The sequence below is a fragment of the Epargyreus clarus genome, unplaced genomic scaffold (assembly GCF_041222505.1).
Source record: "Epargyreus clarus isolate Ecla_fem2 unplaced genomic scaffold, WU_Ecla_fem_2.2 ptg000011l, whole genome shotgun sequence".
NCBI lineage: Eukaryota > Metazoa > Arthropoda > Insecta > Lepidoptera > Hesperiidae > Epargyreus > Epargyreus clarus.
The window spans coordinates 1,571,941-1,595,354 of record NW_027332219.1 but is presented as its reverse complement, the minus strand read 5'-3'; the positions used below and the strand labels follow the sequence as shown (position 1 = coordinate 1,595,354).

Below are 23,414 nucleotides of genomic sequence, written 5' to 3'. Positions count from 1 at the left end.
GTTTAACTGCATGGTTTATCTACTAATCCCCGTAATGTATAATTTATGGCGTCGTCATTACAGTGTTGTTTATAAGTTTGCTAACAACATATATAATTTTTTTTATGCCTATAAGCATTTCTTGAATAAATTGTAATTTGTTTTATTTTATTTATTTGCAGTCTAACCTCACGGTCATTTCTAATGAATGTAATTTAGTAAATTTAGATTCTCATATAAGTGCATTGTAATCTCTTGACAGACATTTGAAATGAAGCCTTAGAAGTCTCTCTGACTTTTACAGAGTAGATACATATACTAGTATCATCGTGGCAAGGGACCCCTACTTTCGTACGAGCTACGCGTAAATCATATAACAAAATAATTATAACACAAACTTTAAACCCTTATGATACCTTAAGGGTTGATTTTCAAAGGATAGTGATAAAGGTGTTTCATTATGTTGACCTAGCAAGCCAAATACTTAGTTTCACAGAGCTTACATCATATTGACAGTTTTTAAACACACTTTTCACTCCTTTATAAGCCCCTTAGGGGTCGAATATCCAAAAGTCTTTGATTAGTGGGTGGCTACGTCATAAAAGGAACCTATTATTAGAATTTTAAACTTCAACTTTCAGTGGTTTAGGCTATACGATAATGAAACTATCAGCCAGTCAATCAGGAGATGTCTTTACAAATATAGTATAAATAGAATCAAACGAACTACATACACGTCCTTTTGAATTTAATAAAAATAAAAAAGCTTCATAAGCCTATAAACGGACTCTACAGCACACAGGTCACGCTCGCTCTATAAAAGCACCGTGATTCATCTACGCGGACGTAATACGAAGCGAAGGCTTACAATTTTTGCTACGAGATCTCACTCCCGATGGGATTAGCGATGTCGTGTATTGTTTAGAATTTTGATACCGAGCTGATGTATTGAAATGTTACCTGTTTTGGAAATTAACGTTTAGCATACATTTTTGTAACAAGAATTAATTTTTTAAATGATTTTTTATATAAGATTGAAGTGTCACACGAGTACGCAGTTCACCAGTGCCCTTAGTATGAGTTTTTACGTTTGAACAAAAATGACCGTTTTTGTATTTGTTTACGTATTTGCCCATACATTTCCAATAAGCGCCCCTTGCGGACTGTATCAGAACTGATTGGAAATGTGTGGGAAATACGTAAACAAATACAAAAAAAGTATTTTTTGTAAAAACGTAAAATCTCATACTAAGGGTACTGATGGTAAGTGATGAGATGGTAATCAAAACCAAAAAGAATTGGGTTCATAGCTGAGGACAACCACTGATACGTTACTGGTTTCGCGGACTGAGTAAGACCGCTTCGAAAATACCCAAATCAGAGTACAGCAACATTTAATACTGCTGTTACTCGTATAACGCAGAAATAAACGTGGCGGTGGTCACTCCAGAATGGAATCACGAATGGTTCTACCATTACATCATAAAAAGTGTTATAAAATGTAACTGAATTGAAATGAACAATGTTTCCGATAGTCAACATGTCACTAACATATTCTAATTGGAAAAGCTACAAATACCCGTATATTATAAAATAATTATAGTTTAAAAACGAATAACCACGCTTTAATCGCATAAGAAAAATCGTTAATCCTGATTCCTGACGATCCTGAAGAGGAGAATGGGATAAAATTATTGTCATCAGTTCTCGATAATTGTTTAATATTTTAAATTAATAGGTCCGTTCAAAGTAGGTAAAAATCGAGTTCAAAGATTCCGTTACATACATACATACAGGTCTATAGCTTTACCTAAACCCTTCTTACTCTGAGAGGAGACCCGTGCCCAGCAGGAGGACAGCAGTGTTGACTGACACAAATGAATTCAATGCATTTCAAAAGAAATCAAACTTTGTAAGCACTGTTTACCGACCACTTCCTTCAGCATTATGTACCCGTCAGCACCCTCAAAGCCGAACTCATATAAATCCCGAATGTTAATATTTTCCTTAGGACTTTGACACTTGAAGTGTGTGCGGCGTCGCCTTTGGTGGGTTACGTCGGTTTATTTTTTTTTGTGACACTTTTGTGGAAATAAATCTGGTTTCAATTGTTGTCGGTGTGTCTCTACATCCTTGATAAAAGTAACCACTCGATGTGACAAGTATTTTGTTTGTAAACATTAAGTAAACAATCTTTTACAATCACAGAAAGTTATAGATAAATTCTGGCGGCACCTTTTTTCATGCGCCCCTACCGATGTCCATCCTGTTCCTGTGTCCATCATGTTGGTCATGTGACAACCTTCATATTTCGGAACCGCCCATAAAGCACCGAGTTAGAAGGTGTTAGAACCCCGTGTGGTTCGACTCTGGCGGCACCACCGCAACACCTCTTTCTACCACATAACAGCAGTGTTAAGCGCTGCTGTATTCTGGTTTGAAAGGTGTGATAAGAAGACGTACTTTTCCGAGGCCTTCCAGCTTAGTCCTCAGGTGCATCTGTGGCCGATCTCAGGTAGGAATATCTAATCCTATCTATAGTTGATTACAGATGTCCATGGGCGGCAGTAACCACTTACCATCAGGTGGACTGCATGCTCGTCTGCTACTCCTATATTATAAAAAGGGAGTATATTTGGTTATGACGTTCGTAACGGTTATTAAACCAAACAACCACGCTCCAATAGCGACTGAATAATAAAGTCATTACGTGTACAATGATGTAACGCCCTGCCGGATCGCGTCATTGCCGTAGGAAATTGATAGACTCGTAATGCAACGAAGAATGCAGTTTTTGTGTTACATCACGCAGTTGACTATGTACGAGTAGGATTTTTTGTTTTTGGCGGGCTTTAAAAATACTGATATAAATAATTAGACAGCTATACTCTACTCTGTATTTTTAATAATGTAGATATAACATAAAATAATAGAAAATTCAGTCCGCCTGATGGTGCTGCATGTTCTTTTAGTATTGCCGCCCATGGACATTGATAATTTGTTTTATATAGAACAGATAGGAACTATCTGCGCCATCAGTGATCACAAATGCCACGAGCTTTAGGATCGATTTGAGCACCTCATATTTAAGTTATGAAGGTAGTAGAACCCTTTGTGGTTCGAATCCGGCGGCATCACCGCCACACCTATTTCTACCTAATAACAGCAGTGTTAGAAGCTGCTGTGTTCCGGTTTGAAGGGTGTGTGGTAAGGGAGACAGACTTTTCCGAGGCGTTCCAGCTTAGTCCTCAGGGATAGCGGCGCATCTGTGGCCGACCTCAGGTAGGAATATCTAATCCTATCTGGGGTTGATTACAGATGTCCATGGGCGGCAGTAGCCACTTACCATCACGTGGACTGCATGCTCGTCTGCTACTCTTACATTATAAAAAAAAAGTTAGCTGACATGCACACCCTTCCACGACAATGCAGTACCTACTGCTTCACACTAGACGTAGGAACTACTTCAATCTTATAAAAAATGTAAATCCGCAGTCTATATATTTTATAACTCCATTTTATAATCGCACGATCCCTACTAAGGACTAAATGGGGTTGTGATGTTGACAGATGTAATCTTTTCGTCTATACGGCCTTCGCTTAGGTACGCCGATCGTTCGATTGCCCTAGGTCTAGGTCGTCCCTTCTGTACAAAGGTCGTACGGCCGCTCGATAAGTTCTATAGTCATTTTCATTATTCGAAGAACATCATTATTAATGTACGAGTAGTAGTTTTCAAAGTTATTAGTATCATTATTTTCTTATATGTCTTTTCGCAGAGTTCCACGGGTATTTTAGTTATTTTTTATGGTAGGGTAAAGTATTGTTTATTTGTTCCTCTCAGAAACAGAAGGATTAGGCCATAGGCCACCCCGCTGACCTAGTGTGATATGGGTAGACTTCACATACCTTTGATAACTTTTCTTTAACCATTGAACCAGGATCTATATCATATCTTTTTTGGTTTAAGTTTTTTACGTACTTAATTGAACTTATAATTTGACGCACACGTAACAACAACATTATGTTAGCGACAGCAATCAATCTGACTTACATTTACATTAGCTCGTATCGTGTTCAGGTCCATCCATATTAATATTTCGTCAACATGTAGGCGTGGGCGTGATACCATGATATTAATACGAACATTAACTAAATTCGGTCGACATTGAAGCGGGAACAATACCGTTGTTGTACCAATCAACGCGTTTGTGTCGACATTGCCTTGTTAATAATTAGTCGTGGTGATTTTTGATTAACCGAACTTAGAGAGGTATATTTGTGCCGCGATATTTTCAACTTTAACCGAATTCGGTCGATATTGACGCGGGAACTGTACTGTTGTTGTATCAACCGACTTTGATTATGTTTGGTTTACGTTGCCTTGTTAGTAATTAATGTTAGGATCGGGGTGATTTTGGATTATAACGATATAACTTAGAGAGGTATAGATGTACCGCGATATTTTCAACGTAAACCGAACTCGGTCGACGGTCGTTTTAGTATCGGGAACGTTTTGAATCATGCGAAACTAAGGGATGTAATTATACCTACCTATCATATTTTGAATATTGACCAAATTCGGTCGACGTTGACACGGGATCTATACTGTTGTATCAATCACCTTGTTTGCGTGCTTTTATTATGTTTGGTCGATGTTGCCTTGTTAGTAATTAGTGTTGTATCAGGGTGATTTTATATTATGACAAATTTTGCGTATTTATACCGTGATATTTTGAACATTAACCTAATTCGGTCGACATTGGCGCAGGAACAATACCGTTGTATCAATAACCTTGTTTGTGTGTTTTGATTATGTTTGGTTTACGTTGCCTTGTTCGTAATTAGTCGTGGCATCGGGGTAATATTATGACAAATTTAGAGGACGTAGTTATTCTGAACATAAATTCGGTCGACGTTGACGCAGGAACAATACTTTAAATTTTTTTACGTATATATGTTGTTACTTATTACAAAATCCTATAGTCAAATAACTTAGTATTATCATATAACATTTTATAGCAATAAATAACCTGCCAATATTGTTCCTTTAAACTTAATTAAAGTATCAGTACCTAGTAAATTTATCCTTTAATTTCAGCTATTGCTACAAGTATTAAATTAAGGTATAGCGACAACATAATCCAATAAGCCGGTGACAGACGAAGAACAGAAACGCCTGTCGCCGCTTTAAACCTGGCTTAAGGCTCGAAGTAATTTGGGTTGCTCGTCTAAAAATATTTATGTAATCTTAAGTACTTACTTAGGTACTATTTACCAAGTTTTATTTAATTAGCTTTATTCGTTTGCAGTATATAAGGGTCGAATCTTGCGAGTAAAATTTGATCCGCTTGCCGGTATCCAATTGAGTTGAAATTGATTTGGATGATATTTCATGAATAGATCAGTGACGTCACTCTAAATCAAATATGCCGGATGCCCCACCATCGTAGACTGACTAGAAATACGAAAAAGAAAATGACGTTACCAAAGTACTTTTAAAAAAAAATCACGATTGAAGGAATCAATTTTGATATAATGAATGTATTAAACCCTCATATGTATCATTAGAAAACCTTCATACCTGAGGAATCTAAAAAAAAATCAAAGGTATGTGAAGTCTACTAATACGCACTTTGCCAGCGCGGTAAACTATAGACTAATCCTTCTCATTCTGAGAGGAGACCCTTACCGAACAGTGGGACAGAAATGGGTTGTAATGAGGTATTATTATATTAAACTTGTTTAGTATTCATTGAATATTTAAATAACTTCTCTTCTATAGGAATTTTCCGACCCAGTAAAATGTTATGTGAGAACCAATCGTTGCGTGTTTTCCATTGTTACGTTACGCGATTCGTAATAGGTTGCAAAAAATAGCGAATCGCGTTTAATTGGCGGCAAAGTAGGGTGTGATCTACAGGCGGAAGCGTTTTGATTTGATCATGTGGAAGCTGAACTGCATCTCGAATAAAAAAAGATGTATGATAAAATCGCTTTTTCTTTTCATCATGTAATCTTATGCGGCTAAAAGCGAGCAATTAATAAACTTAAGACGGACAAATGCCCGGAGCGGTAAATCAAAAATACGTCAGATTATATAAGTTCTGTACTCAGAGTATCAGGTACCCAAAATAAATTATAGGGTATACAAGTAAAGTCTTTAATTGTTTCATTTGTTCAACTTTGAAATGTCAGAGGTCTGGGATTTGAACCTCGGACCCCTCGATCAAGAGGCCGGGTTTCTTAACCACTAGACTATCACTGCTTAATATGTATAATAATTCGTGCCCATGCCCGAAATCGCACCCGCGACTTGTATATAAACAAGTACATAATCGCATTATACATACGCTTTGCATAATACGCACCTCTTATAACTTAGACCATCCTGTAGGCACGCAGTTTTTACCACTGCACCGCGGAAACTTTCACTGCCTCGTGTTTCTTCCCACGTGGTTCATTACAACCTTTCCAATCCAATATTCCACACAATCAAACCATATCCAACCTTATTTCTACAGATATACACACATCAACACCGCACTACGTCGTGGTAGATTCGAAAAACTAATTTCAACGCGCGTCGAATGAATGTAAGACTTGGGTTGTGAGCAATAAAGAGCAATTTTAGTTTTTGCGATATTAATACACGGAAATTTAGTTTACGCAACTGAGCGATGGGTTGGGTTGGTATCGGAAAATTACTTTTTGCGGTTTTTCCCTCGTTGCGCCTTTTAATTATAGGCCTATGGTTTCTCATTGAGTTATTATTAGTATATTATTTACATTAAGCGTAAAACGCCGCTGTCCTCTTACTTGAAAGATATGCTCTAAGAAAGTCTTAATAAAACTTAGTGTTCAGGGGTGCAAATGCATCCACGGCTGACCTTAGGTAACATTCTAATCTTATCTGGGGTTGATTATTCATCCTTTCTGGGTTCGACAACATATGTTTGTCAATTAGCATTGGATGGACTTTAAACATGTTTGGTTGAAAATGACGTGTTTCATATTAGGTACTTTACATAAAATATGTAATACTTTTTACACATTTAAATTTATGTTTGTTACTGCATATTTACTAAACTCATTTTTTCTTTTTTTCAGGTAAGTTCTTGAAATATCGGATAAGCGTAACTACTTAAAGGTATTTTGTGTGTTTTTTAGCGTTACACTAAATTGGAACTAGGACCCTGAGGACTAACTTGAAATGCTTCAGATTAGTATGTGCCACCACGCCCTTTCAAAGCGAAATACAGCAGCGTTTAACACTGCTGTTAAAACGCAAAAATAGGTGTGACGGTGGTGCCGCCGGAGTTGAACCACAAAGGATTCTTCATAACAGTAATGTTGATGATACAGTCGAGGATATCTAAAGAGGCTTTGTTCATATTTATGAGAACAATTTCTAAGAGTATGTAACGTGCGCCGAATAATATTCGGCGGTGTTTGCCGCTGTAAATATATTCAGTGCCTTATCTCGGCGACGCAGGACGAAAAATTTGTTGCCAAGTTAGTTTGGAGGGTTTAATCCTGGTTAAAAATGGTTTTGGACTATCTTTTTAATATAATAGATTATACTTAATGTATAAGTTAGTGGAAAAATTAGCTATTTTACTACTTATAAAGTAACATATTATTATACAATATTAGTGAATTAATGTACATAATGGCTGAAAATTTCGTGAAAAAAATGCTGAAATGGTTGTAGGTGGTAGAACCCCTTGTGGTTCGACTCCGGCGGCACCACCGCCACACCTATTTCTACCTAATAACAGCAGTGTTAGGCGCTGCTGGTGAAGGGTTGTGAAGGGTGTGGTAAGGGAGACAGACTTTTCCGAGGCGTTCCAGCTTAGTCCTCAGGGGTAGCGGCGCATCTGTGGCCGACCTCAGGTAGGAATAATCCTATCTGGGGTTGATTATAGATGTCCATGGGCGGCAGTAGCCACTTACCATCAGGTGGACTGCTCGTCTGCTACTCTTATATTATAAAAAAAAATGCCATTTAGCGTAAATTACGCCTACACCTGTCCCACTCTACATTGAAACTAGTGTCCAACTGTGGGACAGAAGATGTTAACGATGACGATTAAGTGTAATTGAGTTCTTGTAAGTGTGCGTCTGTGCGTATGAACTGTTTCTGCACAATTTCTAAAAACTGAGACATACATTGCCACAAAAAATCTAAGTTGAAAAAAATGTGGAATTTCCACAAATGTCTGTCTAGTAAAAACACTGTTAAGCTCTATTGAGATTCAATGTCCAATTCGAGACGTGTGGTAAGAGAGACATACTTATTCGAAGCATTCCAACCTAGCCCACAACGGTAGCAACGCATCTGTACCATCTAATCTCAGGTCGGTAATCTGGTGGCTACTGCCGCCCATGGACATCTATAATCAACCCCAGATAGGATTAGATATTCCCACCTGAGGTCGGCCACAGATGCGCCGCTACCCCTGAGGACTAAGCTGGAACGCCTCGGAAAAGTCTGTCTCCCTTACCACACCCTTCAAACCGGAACACAGCAGCGCCTAACACTGCTGTTATTAGGCAGAAATAAGTGTGGCGGTGGTGCGGCCGGAGTCGACCCACAAAGGGTCTACCACCTTCATCCACCGTTCATTCATCATTCACCGTTTTTTTATACATTTAGCACGAAATGTTTAAAAAAACGCTCATCTGAATAAAACCTCGGCGTTAAACGCTCGGCTCAACCGCGCGCGGGGAAATTGTTCACGAGTCTCGCTCGAAACATTAATTTTATTATCTCGCTACTTTGTGTTTTAACTTAGTTTTTTGTTGGTCTTATCGTCGGCTAGTAACTATGGGCTAACGACTTCCGCTCACGACTTCTGTTAGACTTTAGTTTGTGGCATTAGTGGTCGGTGCCAAAAGCTGACGGTAATTATGTAGTAGGTATACTACTTACTTACTTTAGGACGTCCGTTTTGTCCGTACGGCACAAATAGTGAAAAATATTAGTCCTTTGATATCTAAACCCTATTTTAAAATAGTATACGAGGCCGAAGAAATTAATTTGACAGTTATTGCAACGGATCCGAGCTTATGTTAATGTTTATTTGTTGACCGATACAGAATTCATTCCCAATTTTCATATTAAAGTCAGCCATTCCTCTTTGATCAAATAACGCTGAATTACATATTTATTGATTGTGTTGAAGAACATAAAAAGCAAATTACAATGCTACTGGTTAATATAAACATTACATACCTCATACAAACTTTTCGACTTCTTTTATAGGCTTAATATAAAAATTACCAATTGGTAATTTTTACAAAAATTCGAACCCTCACTTTAATATCGATAAAATCCTTAAATTACATCGACTTAAATCCCCAATCTTTGTTACAGCTACCTTTAAAATAATTAGTAAAGCGATACTCGCGTACGATATAATCGTCGTCGATACAACAAGTTGTCCATAATCGTATTTCCAGTTGCTTTGTTACAAACCGGCCAATTGAATTTTTAGTTTCAAAATTCGTCGAAACGCCGGACAAACGCGGTAATTGTGTTCGCACAAGTTTTGCGAAGAGCTAATTGTTCGTAATAGGACTTTGTGATTAACAATACCGGTTCATAGTTATTTTGACTTGTTTTAGGCACGCGTAGATATTTGTTTATGTTATGTATTCAGTCAATCATTCATGAAATCATTCACTCTGATAATTTTATCAATTATTAATAAAAAAAAAAAAAACTTTTTTTTATATAATTTAGGTGTAGGAGACGAGCATGCAGTCCACCTGATGGTTAGTGACTACTGCCGCCCATGGACGTCTGTAATCAACCCTAGATAGGATTAGAGACCGACGTCAGCTGTAAATGCGTTGCAATGTCTCGGAAAAGCATGTCTCCCTTACCACACACTTCTACTACCTTGTCATTAGGCAGAAATAACTGTTATCCTGTTAACAGAAGGATACTTACAACTTTGTGTGTTTTCTTTGTTTTTTTCTTTGTGTTTTTTTTATATGGTTATGTGTGCTAGCACGCATTGGTCTGTGAGGGAGGTAAGGAAGGAAGGATCTGTGTAAGAGCGACAGGAAATTACTTATCATAAATTTAGTATTCTATTGATTTTTTCTAGGTAGTCATAATACTTATATTTATTTTATCCAAAGTACTCGGAAAACAACTCGTTAAGGAAACCGTAGCAACCATAAGACCTATTTTCTAGAAATTGGAACATAATAACTGGAAACTGAAATTGGACCAACATTTTCTTATTGTACTTTTCTTTTCTTTTATTTTATTTTGTATTTGTATCTGTGGTCCTTATTATCGTGAATTGAACTGCGTTGGTTTACTTTTAAAGGAAACTAAAGTTAAACGATGTGTCCAGTGCATCCATTGTTTTATTTTCCTTGTGGAATTTTTTTCAAAACAATATGTTTTTATTTTTCCATTGTATGAACTTGCTTTGGAAGTTTTCGTTGGATTGAAATATATTGTTTTATTTATAATAATATTTATAATAAATTGTTTTTATACCCCATTTTTTTGTATATATGTACATAAATATAGTTTTAATATATGTATGTAATACTATGTAAATATGTTTTTTTATGAATAATGTAATATAGATTTATAAAACCATGTAGCATACAAGATGACTAAAATATAAAAAAAATATATATTTACAATCTACAAGGTTTTTGTACGTTAAATCTTACTTGTATAGATCGTAGTTGATCTACAATGTTAAGGATCGTAGGGCGCGGTCGAGAATTGGATGGGTGACCGTTAGTGGCTACGCAAACGCGCTTCCGTGCTTCGTACGGCCCGTTTAAACTGTTAGTTCTAACAGGCTATTTTTAAACATTACTGAGTAAAGAACGAAAAAGCTGGTGAAATTCGAATTGATAGACTTCATCATATATAACCTTCACTATATGTATTTTCTTTCACAATTTAAATTTGTAATACTTACATCGATTTATTCATAATTATGTAAATAGTTAAAATTGCCGTCAAAAAATATACCAGTATATATATATTTTGTTGCGATTTATCTCCACCACCTATGATGTCAGATTGCTCACCATTCTAAAGCCGAATGTAGGCACAGCAGACGAGACGAGGCTTATCTGTTCGCCATTAGTCGATTGAATCGACTCACTCTTGTGTGTTGTATGAAATGTCTGCGTTGTGTTGCATTGTTTCCTGTTGTGCGGTACAAGGGTAAGGCGACGGCGGGTGAATTTTTTTATACTAGGAACGTAATAATTTAATTTTCTACGAAAGTATATGAATTTAAACATGAAGTTGATTATTTAGTAAGGGATTTAAAGGTCTTAATTTATTTTGAGCGAAGAATACCAGGAATATTAGAATCAAGCTTAGGGTGTAGTGCAGCCATACATACAAAGTGTAGTACGTTTGTACGTTTCACGCACATACACACAATTTTGTTGAAAATATAATGAAAGAGTCTTATCCATCTATTTACACTTCATACTTGTAAGTCTATCGATTTACGCGATTTTTTTATTTATTAACTTAAAACGTTTGTTAATAAGCATTATCATCCACTAAGTATTATGTGTTACGCCATCTTTTTAAGAGTATATCTTGAGGTCTTTATATTCGCAAGTTCTTTAATTATATATCGTGTAAGTTTGTTTTGCTTGTGTGGTAAAAATCTTGCAATGGAACAAGAGAAGAATAATAATAGTGAAGTATAGAGCAGAACATTTTTGTTCTAATTCATAATAATAATTAATAAAAACGCTACCGCTCATAACACAAAACTGACACGTTACAAAGTAAAATGAAAATAGAGAATATGACGGGAATAGAGAATGATGCGATCCGCTTATTTGTTGCTTTCTTTATATTGTTCGCTCGACAGATGAGCTGTAGGTACGTTAGGGTTGGCGACTGGGAGTTTTAACGCTCGATAATTTGTACGATAGGGTTGTCGACTACGCGTTTTTTTAATATTTTTGATTAGTTCTCGCGCCTTTTATGTTTTAATTACTTTATAGAAAAAGAAATTACAAAGAGACTAATTTGTGCGAATAAAAGGAAAACAATGTGAAAGATAGACGCTTTATATAAGAATATCATATAAGATGTATAAGTATCATATATGTGCAAACCACCTGATGGTAAGTGCCCACTGCCGCCCAAAGGCATATGTAATCAACTCTTAACAGGAAAGGGGCTTACCCGAAGTCTACCACAGAGTGTAAAAGTGGTCTCCATATCATGCCATTACACAGCTGCGCTTAACACCTGCCATTACAGAAGCACAATAAATTATTAATTTTTAGTTTACAACTAAAGTTTATGTAACCAAAATAAGGTACAAAGCTTTAGAAGGTGGTAGAACCCTTTGTGCCACACCTTTTTCTGCCTCATAACAGCAGTGTTAAGCGCTGCTGTGTTCTGGTTTGAAGGGTGTGGTAAAGGAGACATACTTTTCCGAGGCGTTTTAGCTTAGCCCTTAGGGGTAGCGGCGCATCCGTGGCCGACCTCAGGTACGAATATCTAATGTTATCTGGGTTGATTACAAATGTTCATGGGCGGCAGTAGCCACTTTCATCACCTGATGATGCATGAATAAGTTTTTTATTATAATATGGAGTAGCAGATGAGCATGCAGTCCACCTGGACCGCTTGCTCGTCTGCTACTCCATATTATAATAAAAAACTTAATAACCTAAAACCCCTTAAGAACAATACGTACATGACTTACTTTCTTAATACCTTTGAAAATTCGTTTCGGTTAAGTACCATACTTAAGGGATTCCTCGATACAGAGACGGCGAATTCTTACTCCAATTAATTACTCCCGTACATGTAAGTACAAATGCTCGACAAAAATGCGTACCAACTGTAGCGAATCCTCCACTTATGAGATTTCATATCTCGCATTATGGAATATCTCTCAAGGGACCGTGTTCTCCTTTATTGTTTTAGGACCTCTCGTATTAAGTGAGAGTATGTACGGCGAACGTTGAAAATGTAAGGGAATATTTTCAGAGTAACGAAAATAATATTTAATCAGCTTAGCGTAAGAGCTACTTCGTTTTTTTTTTGTCTTCGGAAAACTATTCCCACGGGAGTTGTACAATTTGGCGGTATCAGAATTGGCTATATGTTCGTCTCGATGTTTGAAGTTCATGAGGATTGATAGATGATACTGAGTATCGCGTTTATTTTATGAGCTTTCAACCCGGATTGCACCCTATCGATGGATGATATTTCAAAAACGGTAAAACTAATGTCTCATTATTATTATTAATCAGAATGTCAAGTTTAGGTCAATCTTTCAGTGCTTATTTTAACCCTGTAGGGTTAGAATGTTCAAAATTCAATTCATGCTAAGTGCCTTTGTCATAAAAGGAACGCATTGACTAATTAATGTTTACAACATGAAATTACAGTAGGTACAGTAGTTTAGACTCTGTGATGATGAATCAGTTAGGACAAGTCTACAATATACAAAAGTCCTTGTAATATTGGAGTTTTTTGCATGCAGATATCAGCTAGTAATTTTGGGCAAAACGCGCAGAAAGATACACTATCAGCGATAACTACAGAGATAAAACATTATGTCGAGGAAAATTAACATGGAACTCCGCACGATACGATGTTATCAACATCAGATATGAATATCCCAATAATAAACAAAACTGTTTCAAAATTAGTACCGATCGCTCTGTTTGCGAAATAGGTCATGGATTTCACGGATAAAGTGGTTATTATAACCGGTGGAAGTTCGGGTATCGGTGCGGCGTCCGCTGTACTGTTCGCGAAGCAAGGCGCCAAGTTGGCACTCGTCGGCAGAAACACCTTCAGACTTCAGCAGGTTGCTGATAAATGTCAAGCTGCACGAGGCGTTGAACCTCTCTGTTTGAAGCTGGATCTGACGGAACCCGACAGTTGCGCTGCAGTCGTCACCAGAGCAGTGGCGATGTTTGGAAGAATCGATGTCCTCGTCAACTGCGCTGGAAAACTTCAAATTGGCTCGCTTTTTGATGACAGCATGGATGTATTCGACGAAACACTAAACCTAAACCTGCGCGTACCGTACAAGCTGACGCAACTCGTGCTACCCTACTTGGCGAAGACGAAAGGAAATGTCGTGAACGTATTAGGAGCTAATTATGTGAGAGTGCGTCACGGTTTCCTCCCGTATTGCATTGCCAAAGCCGGTCTGGACAAGTTTACCAAAATGGCCGCCGTCGAACTTGCTACCGCCGGGGTTAGAGTCAATTCAGTGCAATGTGGGATTAGTAAGACTAATATACTTAGTAACATAGTGGATAAGGATCTAATGGATCATGAATACAAGATACTGGAGCAGGATTTCAAATTCATTGAGCCGGAGGAGGTTTCCAAAATGGTCGTGTTCGTGGCGAGCGGTGTTTGCCCCAATTTGAATGGTGCTGATTTGGGCATACATGGTGCTTCGGTTTTGGCATGATGCTTGGAACGTGGATCTTATACAGGGTGATGTTTTCCTAATGAAGTGTGACTACTATTTATAGAAATGTGGATGGGAGTAGTGATCTGTTATGACATTAAGTTGTTTCATCAATGGGGATTGATATTGAGAGATTGAGAGACTTCGGTCAAATGTACGACCGCAATAAGATTCGAATTTCGATTCCCAGCGAATAATAACGGGCTAGTTTAAGTTTAATAAGTGTATTTGCAAAGTTTAAGGTTCATTTATATCTACGGACATAGTGATCCCGAAGCATGCCGTGGCAGACAAAAAGTATTCTCTTATTTAATTAACTTATTTATACAGGGTTACTGAAAATTCAATACATTCCCTTGGAGGGGTAAAAGTAGAACTCATTTGCAATAGGTTTTGTCATTAAGTACCCTAGTCGATAGTGATTTGTTTTTGAGATATTCAATTTTGTGTTTTTATTTCTAAATACCGATTTCAGGCAAAAAAATAAAATGCTCCTAAGTGAATGTCCTATTTTAAACCTATTGCAAATGAGCTCTACTTTTACACCTCCAAGGGAATGTATCGAATTTTCAGTAGCCGTATCGTAGTATGTATCGTAACACAGACACGGTTCGTGACAGTCAAAACATCACGTAGAAAAATATTATTTTGTTAATATTATTATGAACAGTCTGACATAGGGTTCGTACACAAAACTGCGATGCGACGTCGCATCGCAAAAATCTGCGAGCTCCCTCGACGCATCGCAAGAACTTGCGAATTGATTCGCATCGCACAGTGGTTGTTGTTGTTGGTCACCCTGAGAGACGCTACGCCGCACGATATCGTATCGCAGCAATTCGCATCGCAATTTTCTGCGTTGCGAATTCGCATCGCGTCGCATCGCAGTTTTGTGTTCGAGCCCATAAGGTATATTCGCAGTAGCTGTAGTATATGAGTTTCCTTTATAAATGTTTTAGTAGCTTCTAGAAAAAATGTTATCTGATTACCTAATTTATTAACTTAATCATGCTGATTAGATTAAAATGTCGCTATTTATAATGTTAGAACTAGTGTAATGTTATCTTAAATGATAAATAATAATTAAACCTTTATTTTATTTATTTTATTACAAAGCTTCGAAATAAACATTTTTTCTAGGGAAATTGGCTTAACATCCCACAATCGACCGATTCCAGCAATATAAAATTCTAGAAATGCTCCATTAATGAACAATTCCACAAAAGACTAATTCTCCAATATGGACAATGTGAAATGACAGTCATGTCAATTTAATTAATGTGCCAAGATTTTATGTATTAATAGGTAAGTAACACAATACGTTATCTATACTAATATTATAAAGAGGAACACTTTGTTTGTTTGTTTGATTGTAATGAATAGACTCAAAAACTACTGGACCGATTTTAAAAATTCTTTCACCATTCGAAAGCTACATTATGCACGAGTAACAGAGGCTATATTTTATATGAAATATATTTGATAAATAGATTTTGAGGCGGTACAAAGTTTGCCAGGTCAGCTAGTCTATAATAAAGCTCTTTGTTTTTGGAAATTGCATGATTATTTAAATGAAAAGTTATTTAAAGTCAGTCCACGCAAACGAATGTATGGTACGGGAGACGGAGATGCTAAGGGCGTTTTAGCTTAGTCATTATGAATAATAAAGAATCGGTGTTTTACCTTAATTAAGAATCCAATTTTATATGAGGTTCATTAAAGATGCCCATGGGCGGCTTTAGCTTATCTTATCATCGCGAGGATTGCATGTTCGTCTGCTACGCCTATATTATAAAAGTCAGGTAAAAATAAAACGACATAAATGCAACGACAACGGATGATTTATCACAGAATCCCACCAACCGAACAAGAAGCAACAGTTGAACGGGATGAATACAAAATTCGGGAAGAACTGTACATCATAATAGTATTCTTGTTTCAGTCGCCAGACATTACCAATTCAACAGTTTACGGGGCGTATTTGTTAAGCGATGTTATCTATTTATCTTGATGTAACATTGAGATAAAATGCTACTCGCTTTCGTTCATACTTTTTCATGGTAGTGTCTGGTCTGACGTAAATTAAGTAGACTGGAACAAAATTGGTATTAATACGTAAAAAGTGTGTAAAATAATAATGTTATAATAATGTTAATTAACATAACGTAAATACTTGCAATTAATTGAATATAGGTATTGTTATTTCTTCATAGTTTGTGTGTGAAAAATCCTTCAATCTGCAATTAACGTTGACTAGGGCCTATAGTCTTAAACCCTTCACATTGGGACGAGAAACCTTTTCCCCTCAACTAATTGATTCCCCACTGCTAGGTAAGATTCTCTTCAGAGTGGAAGGGACTTAGGCCATTTTCCACGGCGCTGGCCAATTGCGGTACACTTCGCATATCCTTGAACTTTTTTTATTAAGGGCTCTCTAACGTGCATGTTTCTTCAGAATGTTTTCCTTTACCGTTTAAACAAGTGATAATTATTATCTAATCTATCTAAATCTATAACGATAACCATAATACATCATCTCATTACCATAGGTATCATATACACATCCGATCCGCATAAACCACAAGGAATAGCGAATAGGGCTATCAAAATCTAATAACTTAGTGATATCGCGATCCGATTACCTATAATAAACCTTACGACGTTCATGTTAGGGATGGCGATCGATTCTTGAATCGATTCGAATCGAAGTGTAAAAAATCGATTCACAAAAAATCGAGGCCCCAGAATCCTTTCTGCAAAAATCGATCTTCGATCTTATTAGCGAATAAGAGGGCGAAAATGACAAAAACAATTCATCACGCCCAAACAAGCACTGAAATATGTATTAGTCAGCCGTAGATTAGTAAAGATTACTCACTCCTAACAAGAAAATGTAACCAGTTTTTAACCCACTTCATGACAATTGAAATAGTTGCGTAAAAAAGTTTTGCCACGTCTCCGTGCTAAAATGTCCCTAAAATATTTGAAATAATTATTTATTTATTATGTAAATTACGCTGTATTAGATATTTATTCGTAAATTTTCTCTAAAAATGTTTTTATTTGTCAAGAATTCAAAAAAATAACTTACTAATAAGCCGTTTGTGGTTTCATTCAATTTCAAGGCGGCGAAGTATCTTTACTAATCTATGCAGTCAGCAAAAAATGTCTATAACACATTCTACCAATTTCGAAAAGATCGACTTTCGATTTTGTAGGATGAATGATCGATTCACTGAATCGATCCTTTGCTGGAGATCGATTAAAAGATCGATTCTTCGATAAATCGATCTCAGATCGCCATCCCTACTCCATATGAAGTCGTTTCTCATGCAACCGTGCCACACCACGACCTGTCCACTATTTTGGACGCTCGCCAACAGTATTTAAATCGAGTTACGAGTCAACCGCTGTAGTTTAGTATTTATAAAGGTTAAGACATTAGCCGCGGACAGAAAGTAGGTTTTTATAGCGTTACGTTTGAGGAAATCATTGTTTTTTCAGTCGGTACCGTCTTATTAAATGATTCCGTCGTCTCGTCGTTACTGAGAAACAATTTGTTATTGTAGGCTTATAAATATATAGGTATTGGTAAACGGTATTTAAAATGGCTAAGCAAGGTAGTAGGTTGTAGAACTAGGAAGGTTCGGCCGAGGCACTACCACCGCCACATCTATTTCTAGCGTGAATCAGTTAAAGGTGGTAGAACTCTTTCACCACCGCCACACCTATTTCTATCATCGTATCTTTCATATCAAGTTGATGCTGAGGTCACCGCTGTCCGTAAAATGCCTCTTAGTAGACTAAATTGGAACGCCTCTTATATATAATAACTATCTAAAAATAACCATCTAATCAGAGAGTGTAAACTTAATACCACTATCACTAAAAAGATTGTAAATTTTTACAAAAAATGGTTGCCTGTAAAGTCGGTTTTACGGGCGAAGATTTTACGTGACAACGTCTTTTTCTCGGTAGAATATTTATTGATATGAATATAATTAAATTGCACAATAGGAACAAGGAATTGAATGAAAATAAGAATTGCACAAATTTTAACTATAGAAATATATTTTGTTTAGTCTCTAGTGCTGCGCGCGCGGCAGACCGATCATAGTTGAGTGGGAGAGAGACGCAAGGCATTCGGCGGGCCTCTCTCTCGTTCGGTGACTCATCGTAACGTTACCGGGCGTTACACTTTTTCATAAGTGACTCCCAGCCGCAACCTAATTTAAGACGTTGTCACGTCAAAAGAAATTGAAAGAGAAACTTCTTAGGGAATAGCTTTGATAAGTAATGTAGAAAGATACTTCACCGTCTTGAAATTGAATAAAGCCAAAAAGGCATTATTTTATCATTTATTGTTTAAATTCTTGACAAGTAAAACATTTTAGAGAAAATTTGCGTATAAATGACTTACATTATGTAATTTACATAATAAATAAATAAGTATTTCAAACATTTTATAGACATTTTAGAAGTTTCTTGTTAGGAGTGATCAATATGTGTATTTTATTCATCCAAGGCAAATAGTTTGTAAGAATCTCCGCCCACTATCTGACCTTTCTTAAACCCTACGTAATTTATTATTAAACTGAAAATATAAAAATAAAATATCTTCAAAGACTTCACCTTTACAAAAAGCGTATTTTATTTTCTTTAAAAAATTACAAAGACTCAATTCTTGGAAACTTTAAATTGCTACACGACAAAGGAAACGGTCCTTGTTATCTGTCATCTGTTGAATGAGGGGTGTTAAGGGGTTGTTTGGGGGTTTTGTGTAAAATATGCCCCCAAAATCCCGAGCTGTCAGACGCTTAACGTTGAATGGAAATATTGTGTTGACTATGTTTTATTATTTTGGAACAGGTTAATGAATGTTTTTTTCTTAAATTTTGTATTAGGTGGTATTAAATGTCAAATTCGGTGGTGGGTTTCTCGCATATTTTCTGGGTTTTTAGTAAGAGGTCTGGGTTCAAATCCGTGGAAGCTTTTTTATATGTATTACAAATTATTTATTTTGCATGCTTTGACGGTGAAGAAAAATAACTCGATGTGATTACATGCCTGACAATCCTTACTAATATTATAAATCCGAAAGTAACTCTGTCTGTCTGTCTGTCTGTCTGGTTGTCTCTTCTTCACGCCTAAACCACTGACCCGATTTCAATGAAATTCTGTACAAAGATAGTCTGAGACCCGGGAAAGGACATAGGATAGTTTTAATCCCGGAAATCCCACGGAAACTAGGGATGGCGATCTAAGGTCGATTAATCGAAGAATCGATCTTTTGGACCCAAAAAAACGATTATTTTAATCGATATTAGTAAGGATTGAATCGTTAACTATGCATTTGATCAATTGATGATCTTAAGCGAAGTTTTCAGTTTTATGTATGTTAGTATGTCATATTATTTTCTTATAACGCGGGCGAAGCCGCGGGCAGAAACTAGTTCTTTATAAACTACTTAAAGGTGTATGACATTTAGTGTGAAGTAGTTCTGTGTTATGGTGGAATAGTATCCATGCCGACTGACTTACACGACTGACTTAAAGACTTATTATGAGGTGTCATATTTGTCCTCCGAAATGGCAAAGCAGACGCGTTGATGTCATCGACTTATAGTAGAACCTGTTCTATATAAAGTTTGTTATAGGTGTCCATCGGCGGCAGTGACCACTTACCATCAGGTGGACTGCCAGCTGATTTGCTACCACCATCTTATAAAAATAAGTACACGTAATGTTCCATGAAATTGTGTATGTTGCTATTTGAAGTAAGTTAACATAACTTTGAAAAAAATACGAGTTACTTGTCGAATTCCGACGGTTCAAACTCTAATTTGGAGGGCGGGCATTCTTCAAATAAGGTAGTATTACTAACAGAACACACGTACTATAAGTGGTTCGTGACTACACCGATAAAATTATAAGGGCAACGCACGCGATACTATGGTAAACCCTTCACAAAGGGCATGGAACGGTGGGCGTGGCGAGTTCAGTTATGCTTACAAATTTGTCCCTTTTTCAGTTTGACGAAGTATGTGGATAGACTTCTAATACTATTTCTGCTTTCTGGTTTTAAAAAAGTTTTGGTTGGTGTTTACGAGTATATAATACGATAATAAGTCGTATTATCATCAAATTATAGTACTTTACAATATACATTACTCTTATGGTAGATTTTCTTTTTTGTATTTTTTTACGCGTTAACGGGGTGTTTGTGTAATTATCTATGTGTGTGACCTTAGTACTCATGACAGGTTTGAGGGATTTGTTTCGTGGGTCAACACCGAAGGCACCACCGCCACACCTTTTTCCACCTTATAACAATAGCATTTGAAGGCTGTAGTATTGGGAGAAAAGCACAAGAGATATACTCATACGAAACGTTTCAATTTGGTCCTTAAAAATGCCTAAGGTCAATTACCATAGCAATTGCCATTGCAACGCAGCTGTGACTGACCTCAGATTGGACTCTAATCATATATGGGGTACGTAACATAAGTTACCATGGGTGGCAGCCACTTGCCACCAGGTGCAATGATGTATGCTCATTTTCTACTTCTATCGTATTACGCTAACAATCTGTACAGACATAGAATAGTATGAAGTGTTAGTGTAACAACACAAACGCTAACTTAAACTTCATTTATCTTCATAGATTTTTATGATACTGTACAAATAAAAATAAAATGTAGAAATGGACATAATTTCCGGCCGAAGTTGTTATCGACGCCTGCCCGACGTGTCCACTCCGTTGGAGGCAGGAAATTTAAACATTTGGTTGACATTTTGAAATTTTATATTGAAAAATGTTATCGATAGATCAAACGCTGTCACTATCAGGTGTTGTGTATCGGATCTTTGAACTATTTTTATGCCATTAAAAGTATGGTTTTATTAAAATTTGTACTCGACGTAAAAGGTTTTAATTTCCGGCAAATATCGTTAGCGACGGTCGATTGATATGTTCTCTTTGGAGTCAGGGAATGTAAACATTTGGTGCACGTTTTAAATATTAAATACTGATAAGATAAAATACTTACTTTGACGTATTATGTTTTGAAATTGTTTAATTACTATAAGTTTGTGATTTTCATTGTAATATACAAGTTATAATATTTTGAAGACTTTCGTGGCGTATTAAAACGTGTCTGATAGGTAAAGAGTACGGGATTCGATCCCAGGTCAGGCACATGTTTAAATGATAAATTTTAATTTCTGATCAGGCTTTTGGTGTTTGTATATCGTCTATGTGTGTGTACACGAACTATGTTTGAAAATGAAACTATGTTTGTAAAAATAATGTTTATTATGTTTTCCTTCAACAAATGGAATATTTTTACCATTTTATGTTGGTAAAGTTCTCAAACAGCAATGTTGCTGTTGTGTTGAAACATAAATTCCAACTTGTAAGCTGTTGGAGTGGGCACTACACTCCCATACTAAGTAGACAATGCAACTTTGAACTTACGAAGCAATAAACGCTTAGAAACGTTGTGTCGGCAATTAAAACTTGGTCTTATTTTGTTGTTTTATGAAATTGAAGGAAATGAGTTCACCTGATTGCTCACTGCTATCTCAAAAACTGTAGATTTGTTATCAACTGCAACTTATCCAAGTTAAAGTTAAAGTACTACCTTATTGCGGCAGTTGATGCTTTGGTAATCCTTGAGGATTAAGTTAGAGTGCCTCCTCTTACCAACTTGAAATCAGAGCATAACAACGCTATACTGCTATTAAAAAGCAGCAATAAATGTGGCGGTGGTGAATGTAAAATTCAACCATGAATCATGAACCATTGTATACGTCCAGGTTATCTATATCCTTTTATTTTTGTTCATGAGGGGCATTGAGGGGGCGCTGTGGACGCCCTCGGTGGCCGTCCTCAGCGTTTGGTGGAGAACTCCGGGATCTCCGGCGGAACACAACCGGAGCCGTCCAAGCACGATACCCTATCAGGCTCTGCTCCCAGATAGATTACGCTCCTCCCGCACACCATGTGTTTACGGCAGTATGCGACCACTCATACCGTCGCCCTGCCGCCCGCAACCCCGGAAGCCCCCTTTTAGTCGCCTCTTACGACAGGCAAAGTTATCGGTAAACCTATGTTTGTTTTGACGCCGCTTAGACGTGGACACACGTGTAGTGACGCAAATAGATCATTGAAAATTAACCCTGTTCCGTTGTTGACCGAGGTGCTACAGTGTAAGGCGTGTAGGCCCACTCATCGTAACACACGTCACACTTAAGCCAGTAGAGTGATATTTATTACGACAGACAAGTCTCACTGCCACTCTGTAGTGTACGACAGTCAGCTTAGTTTCTCAGGTACTAAGCTACTTCCGAGCATATCAGTGATAATCCAGTTGTACGGACTTTAGATTAAACTGCAGGTTCGAGGATAAATCCAAGACTTGTCACTTGTAATATTTATTTATAACCATTAGGGTGTCATTACCGGGCACAGGTAAGTATTTCTTAGGGTTCAGACCGTAGTATATTGTGCCGTATTAGAAATTAATTAACACTTGCATAAACGGTGAATCCTATCTATCCTATTTCCTATTCCCTTCCCGATCCGATTATATCCCTTCCTGAGAAATCTTAAAAAGAAAAAAGTTTTCAAAGGTATGTGAAATCTACCAATACGCACATGGCCAGCGCGCTGGACTATGGCCTAACCTTTCTCATTCTGAGAGGAGACCCGTGCCCAGCAGTGGAATAGTAATGGTTTGATGATGATGATGATATTCTGCCGACCAAGTGCGAACGTCAAGGCATGCTAAAGAATGACTATTTGCGCTTTAAAAACATTACCCAATCGGGTAAAATTGAGAAACATTACAATTTTATAATATGTTCAATATATGTATTACAATATCTTCATTACCCCCTAGATAAGTTGTATAACTTGAGAAACTTAGGGTCCAAACACAAAACCCTCCCAACTAGTCCGCGATAATG

The 23,414-nt window shown here is 37.0% G+C and overlaps 2 protein-coding genes across 5 annotated transcripts in view; both read left to right on the top strand.

The window, feature by feature from the left end:
* sm (heterogeneous nuclear ribonucleoprotein L) overlaps nucleotides 1–23,414 on the top strand; it is a 474,381-nt gene that overhangs the window by 258,403 nt on the left and 192,564 nt on the right. The window lies entirely within an intron of this gene.
* On the top strand, nucleotides 13,695–14,494 carry LOC140745772 (3-oxoacyl-[acyl-carrier-protein] reductase FabG-like). Its single transcript, XM_073077667.1, has one exon. The coding sequence runs from the start codon at nucleotides 13,695–13,697 to the stop codon at nucleotides 14,442–14,444; it is 750 nt and encodes a 249-aa protein (XP_072933768.1). The 3' UTR covers nucleotides 14,445–14,494.